The sequence below is a fragment of the Macadamia integrifolia genome, chromosome 5 (genome assembly GCF_013358625.1).
Source record: "Macadamia integrifolia cultivar HAES 741 chromosome 5, SCU_Mint_v3, whole genome shotgun sequence".
Taxonomy (NCBI): Eukaryota; Viridiplantae; Streptophyta; class Magnoliopsida; order Proteales; family Proteaceae; genus Macadamia; species Macadamia integrifolia.
The window spans coordinates 44,783,953-44,790,388 of NC_056561.1; the positions used below are offsets into that span (position 1 = coordinate 44,783,953).

The 6,436-nt window shown below is 37.5% G+C and overlaps 1 protein-coding gene across 1 annotated transcript; it reads right to left on the reverse strand.

Annotated features, from left to right (window-relative positions):
* Positions 1 to 4,127: 4,127 nt before the first annotated feature.
* On the reverse strand, positions 4,128 to 5,099 carry LOC122078103. Its single transcript, XM_042643964.1, has 2 exons — positions 4,966 to 5,099; positions 4,128 to 4,848 (listed from the first exon to the last, which is right to left on the reverse strand). Exons 1-2 carry the CDS (start codon positions 5,097 to 5,099, stop codon positions 4,128 to 4,130), a joined length of 855 nt encoding a protein of 284 aa, XP_042499898.1.
* Positions 5,100 to 6,436: the final 1,337 nt, after the last annotated feature.

The following is a 6,436-nucleotide window of genomic DNA, read 5'->3' on the forward strand; positions in this document are numbered from 1 at the left end:
GGTGGCTCTTCTTATTGGCTGGTTGGTTGATTTCTTTGCTGATGTGGACATGTAAGCCATTGGTAGGCTGATCACCATCCAAACTGAAGTGGCAAATCTCACAACGGTTAAACATGGTGGTTACGGTTAACCCAACCATGGTGACCCCATGGCGAGATAACTGTCTAACCCAACCCAGGGCTGATCCATTAGCCTTGGTTGAGTTTATAAACGGTTACGGAAGTTACTGTCTTTTGATTGGTGAGGGATCTAGGCAACATATGGATGGTAGGTACCACCCATAGGATAGGGTATATGGTTAACGTAAGTCATCGTTCTTCACAAGGATCCTTGGTCGGTGCCATCAAGAAAGACCAAGCTTGGTCAGGGGTGCCTTCATCTATAGTTGTAGCATAGTTCATGGTCGGGGTATTAAGTAGTAAGTACCGACCATAGATACTATTGGTCAGTGCTATGATAGTATATCACTATTGTTGGAGAAAGGTGATACGAAATTTTGAAGACCTATTTCGGTTTCGACAAAGGTCAAAATGAAACAGGAGCCGACTGAATTGGAATTAAATGTTCCGGTCAGCATTTTGGTCAAAATGGCCAAAATTTCAAAACAGTTCGGCCATTTCACTGAAACGCTAAAATGGATCTTATAAAATGCTACCTTTGGCAAACGGAGGTCGAAATTTTGACCGAAGTCGCAGGTTTCAACTGAAACCACTGGAAACCCCCAAACAACAGGATTTTTGGTAAAAATCCTTAAGTCTCTACTGAACAAGACATTGGAGCAAGATTCGAATTTGAAGGTAAACTCTTTTTTTCTCAGAATTAAATTTTTGCAAAATATAGGTTAAATATATATTGGTTCGCCTTCAATTTTCTAATTCCATGTATTGAGTTATTTAGTGGTTAAGATAGATATTAAATAGAAATTTTGATTTTGTTACTTTCTGTTTTGCATGTAATACCAATGGATCCTTTAGAAGGATTCCATCATAGTTTCCATTATATTTGCCTTCTATTTTCCTTGTAATAGCTAAGGATCCTTTCTAAAAGGATTTTTTTTAAGTGTTTGCTTGGCAGCCAATTAGCAAAGCGAGTTTCTATTCTTATAATCAGTTCATTTTTTTTTTTTGGTGGAATTGTAGTCAGTTCATTGGTTATTATAAGTAAAGAGCAAAGGGCACACTAGCCCACATATTTGATTTATTAGGAAACTAACTCTATGTGAGTGTGTGTACTGTGGTGAATCAGTCACAGCCCTTGTGGTGAAGCAAGTGGCAACCTAAGGTGCTGGATCCTTGGTTTGGGACTGTTGGTGAAGCCTTTCCCGCAGGCCATAGGTGGTGAATCCTTTGGTCATATCCCCTTCTATCTTCTCATCTTTTTCTCTCCCTTTCTTCTTCTTCGATACTGTTCTGTCTCCAGCAACCATCTTTGTTCCTATTGTTGTCGTCAATAGGTTATCTCTATTCCTCTTTTTGTCTTTTTGTTATATCTTTAAGATAGCTATTTGGTAATCACTTTTCTGCAGGATTCTATTCTGTTTTCAACCCTGCGGCTTCTGTTCTTAACCCTTTTCTAACTGTGGTGTCTTTGTCATAATATTAACCCCCCAGCCATTGGATAGAACTCAAACTTTAACCAAATATTCTCCCCTGTGGAATCTTCCTTCGACGAGAACTGGAGGTCCATCTGACTTCTGGTTTGTGAGTTATCATTTTATTTTCTATTTCTAAATTCTGTCTTCTCAAGTTTCTAATTTCTATTACCTTCTGTTCCAGGTTTCCAGCAGATCCAACTAGTGGATCAGCCTGACATTTGGAGGGCTTAAATTGCCTGTTTAGAGGACTATTTGATTCTAATTTCATGCTCATTCGACCATCAGATTCTGAGATATCGTAGTTTCGGTATCCTGTCTCACTATGATTCTGTCTTGTGTGGTTTGTTCTTTTAATAATCTGTCCCTCAGCCCTCAGGTTATTGACCTCGTCAATTGCTTCAAAGCTATGTCCAGCGGTGAATTAAGTTCCTCTGATATGGCCTACACCGAAGATGTTCTTAATCAACTTCTTGGGGAGTTGAGGCAATTGGATACACAATCAGCTTGAATTCAGAAAAGTTGGGGGATACCAGAGTTACCATCTGCTTTACATACTGGTCTCAACTTTATATCACAACAGGAAGATCAGAGCCCTCCCTAGGTGAATCATTGAAGGCCTCTATTGTGGTAAAGAAAGTACTGAGATCTCTGCCAACCACATACTATCCAAAAGGGTCAGCCATTGATGAACCCAAATACCTTGACTATAGTTGTCACGGCGCCAAGGCGTTGAAGGGCTGTCTAAGTGCTTAGGCGAGAAGGCGCCTGCCTTAGGGCGAATAAGGCGCCAAAAAAGAAGTTACTATTTTTTTTAATATATCTATTATATCTAGTATAACTGTATAACAATGATATACTTAATTTTAAATTGCTTGTAAAAAATCAAGCCTTTAAGTTATATCAAAATACAAGAAGCACGACTTTAAGCAACATCAAGGAAAAAAAGTACACACTTTAAGCAACATCAAGAGACAAGAATCAACATTCAACATGAAATTCATATCAATACAAATTGCAAAGTGATATATATTTTCTAACATAAAAAAACACAACAAAAAATGAACAAATTATTCATAAAAAAAAAATCTATAAATAAAACAAAAGGCATAATAACATATAATTCCTAACGAAATATTATAAAGAATATAATAGTTAACTATTTAAGTATGTAGTTAGATATACTTACCTCTATGATGCCCAAAACGCGATCCACAAAGTCCATCATAGACCATGAGTCCATGAACCATGATATTTTAATGTTTAACCCCCTGTCAATCAATACATATAAGTTAGTGACACTAAAGCACTAAGCAACAAGAGAAACCTTGTTCCTTAATATATGAGTCATGACTCATGATAGGTGATAGGCCATGGGTTCCAATCCTACGCGGGGAGAATTAAACACCTAATGGAAATTGAGAAACATAAAAATAAACCAAAATGCTAAACTTTAGTAAGCTTTAAAGTATAAATTTTAAAATAACAAAATAAACCATCAAGCTAAACTTTGTTCTTGTTTAACCATAATCAAGCTAACAAATCAACATCTACTTCTTCTCCCTCCTGTTGTTGCTGACTCATAGAATCAGTTGGCCCATCACCAAAGTCTTCTTCAATATCTTCATCATCACGCACAACATCGTGGACCTCTTCTTCAACTTCATCATTTGACGATTCCTCAACAGTGGCCCTCCCCCTACCACGATGTGTGTAGCAAATATTGGCTGCACTTGTTGATCCTTGAGCCCTCCTAGGTAAATTACGACCCCCAACCGATGTAGATGCACCAACTGCTTTATCAACATCTCCCCATGTGAGGTTGTCTTCAGGATGGACTAAATCTCCATCTTTTTGCTCCCCTGTTATCCATTCACTACTCCAATTCATTTCATCAAGAATTAATGGATCATAATTGTTGCCCTTTTCCCTTCTTTCTTGGAACCTTGAAGGAAGCCGACATTATATTGGATATAGACTAGATCATTCAAGCGCTAATGTTCTAGTCTATTCCTCTTCTTGGTGTAAATCTGAATCCATAAATACCTCTTTATTTAAATTAAGAAATAGATGTAAAAAGTATAATTACAAACTAATATTTAAAAAATACTTACAAAATCAAATGTGCTCCAATTGCGCTCACAACCGGAAGCGGAGCAACAAAGGCCTAATATGCGTATTGCATATTGTTGAAGTGTAGGGGCCGAAGATCCATGTGTTTCCCACCAAGAGACTATATATAAGGAAAAAAGTAGATACACATATTGTTAAATACTTATTAAAACTTAAAAAAAAAAAATACTTAGTACTTACTAGGATCCAATGCTCCTTCACCGGCTTTCCGTTGTTTAATAGCCAAAATCCTTGAAAAGCTACCTTCACATTTTCTGTACATTTGATTCACGTATGATCTTGTCTTGCATAGCTAAGTCGGGCACCATTCTTTCAATAACTGCCATGAATGCATCTTGTATTTTACATGATTCTTCAAAAGGGAGTCTCTCATCATTGATGTAGTCAAAATATTTGCTAGCATCTAGGTAAAAGCATATAAAGGTCGATCCATTTGGACCTCCCAACGGTCATCAATAATTGCTAACACCTTCTTCCATGACCGTTCTTTGTTGGCAAAATTTACTTTCATCCTTTTTTTTGCTATTTCCATTGCCAAATAAACTTCAGGCAATGCAGACCTCTCATCACCATTTACTAACCTTAAGACAACTAAAATTGGTTGGGATGCTCTTAAGCAATCTAGGACATGGTTCCAGAATGTTTGTGCAAGTATTGTATCAAGTACTTTCTTACCTGTCTCTGTCTTGGACAACTTAGAACTATTCCAATCATCAGATACAAATAATTGCTTCAAGGCATCCTTGTTCTTGTACAAACTTTGTAGTGTCAAGAATGAGGTAGCAAATCTTTTAACTCCATACCTCACCAGATCTATCCCATTTGTCTTTTTCCTCAAAGCATCAACAAGTTTGTAATGTCTGTAGATAAAACTTGTCATTGTTTTTGCCCTCTCTATTGTTATTTTATAAGCTTTCAACTTGCCAATATCCTCTAACATGAGGTCCAAACAATGAGCTGCACCAGGAGTCCAATAAAGCTTACTCCGTTTTTGCATCAACATTCTACCAGTTGCAACATAATTAGCTGCATTGTTTGTAACTACTTGTACCACATTATCCTCCCCAATTTCTTCAATTTTACTATCAAACAACTGAAATAACATGTCTGCATATTGAGACTCACTAGATACATCTATAGAGCCCATAAAATAAGTCCCCAATGGACAATTGACAAGGAAATTAATCAAGTGTCTACCTCTCTTGTCAGTCCACCCATCAGACATAAGAGTGCACCCGTACCTTTTCCAATAATCTTCATATTTCTTCTTGATACAGTCAATCTGAGCTTTTTCATCCTGTAGCAAGGGCACTCTCAACTCATGGTAAGAAGGGGGCTTATATCCTGACCCAAACTGCGCAATGGCTTCAATCATCTCCTCAAAGCTCCTTAACTGTATTGAATGGGATGCCAGCTTCATAAAACCATTTTGCAACATATGCATTAGTTTTCTTTTTGTCTGCACTTGATCTTAAGCTGCTTTGTATTGTTGATTGGGTATAACCTTTAGACCTCCTCTCACCAACTATTTCTTTAGGAGTCCATCGAAGATAAGAATATATCGGACCCTTTACTGCCGCTGGTGTAATAACATTAGCTTTATTCCTTTTGGAAGCTGTCCCAGAGCTTGGCACAAGGTTCCTTATTGAGGAGTCTATAGTTGGGGGCCTTGGTGCACTAGACTGGAGTTGCCCTCCACTTTCTATCTCTTCAGGAAAATCCTCTTCCTGTTGATGATCAACAGAATAATCCTCATCAAATACATCATGTTTCCTCTTCTGATTTCGCATGATAGCTTCATGCATCTCTCTAGCGATTGCTGCAATTGTTTTTGGGCACTTTGATATATCTCCATACCCACCAATTAAATGTTGCTTAAGCCTTTTGATTCCTCCTTTGGCATCTTTTCCTCAAAGTGTACATCGCACTAAGTTCTTATCATTAAGATCTGACCAATATCCATACTTCCACTTTGGGTCTTTTGATTTCCTAGTTGGATCTTTGCTTGGATCATATGTTGATGCTCCAGTGCTAGCAGTAGGCCCGCCACTACCACTAGTAGCCATATCTATTTGAATAAAGTACACAAATATAAGGAACAACAACAAGAGAAACTAAGTAACAAAAAATAAAAAATAAAAATGAGAGAAGGCATTGCACTAATGCACAATAGTCAACAGTAGTAAAAAAAAATTTATAAGAGAAGAAGCATTGCACTGCCACTAATGCACTCTACAATCTAAAAAATAATAACTAATGCACTACAGTCTACCTACAACAGCAGGGAAATGCACTAGCAGGAGAAGAAGCAGAGAAGTGCAATCATAATACAGTCTACTACCTACAGCAGCAGGGGAAAATAAAAAAGAAGCAGTCGCAGAACGTCAGAGGGGAAAAGAATATAAATAAAAAGAGAAGAAGCATTGCACTAATGCACAAGCAGCACAACAATAGTAAAAAAAATTCATAAGAGATTGCACTAATGCGCAACAGTAGTAATCATGCAATCATAAATTCATAATACAGATTACAGTCTATGTCTAGATGCAGGGGAAAAAGAAAAAAAATAAAAAGAAGCACTAGCAGTGCTGCTGCCAGCGCAGGACAAGAAGCAGAGAAGAAGAAGAAGCATAGAAAGAACCGGCAGCCTCCATAAGAAGCATTCGAGAACACCAGAGGGGAAAAGGAAAAAAAAAAAAACACTAGCCACTA

What these genes read in the sequence shown, in the direction of transcription:
- LOC122078103 (XM_042643964.1), bottom strand. Translation starts at nt 5,099, where the DNA reads ATGATTGAAGCCATTGCGCAGTTTGGGTCAGGATATAAGCCCCCTTCT. An exon ending in TATGAAGATTATTGGAAAAG is followed by an intron (nt 4,849 to 4,965) that starts GTACGGGTGCAC and finishes AGATGTATCTAG; the next exon opens with TGAGTCTCAATATGCAGACA.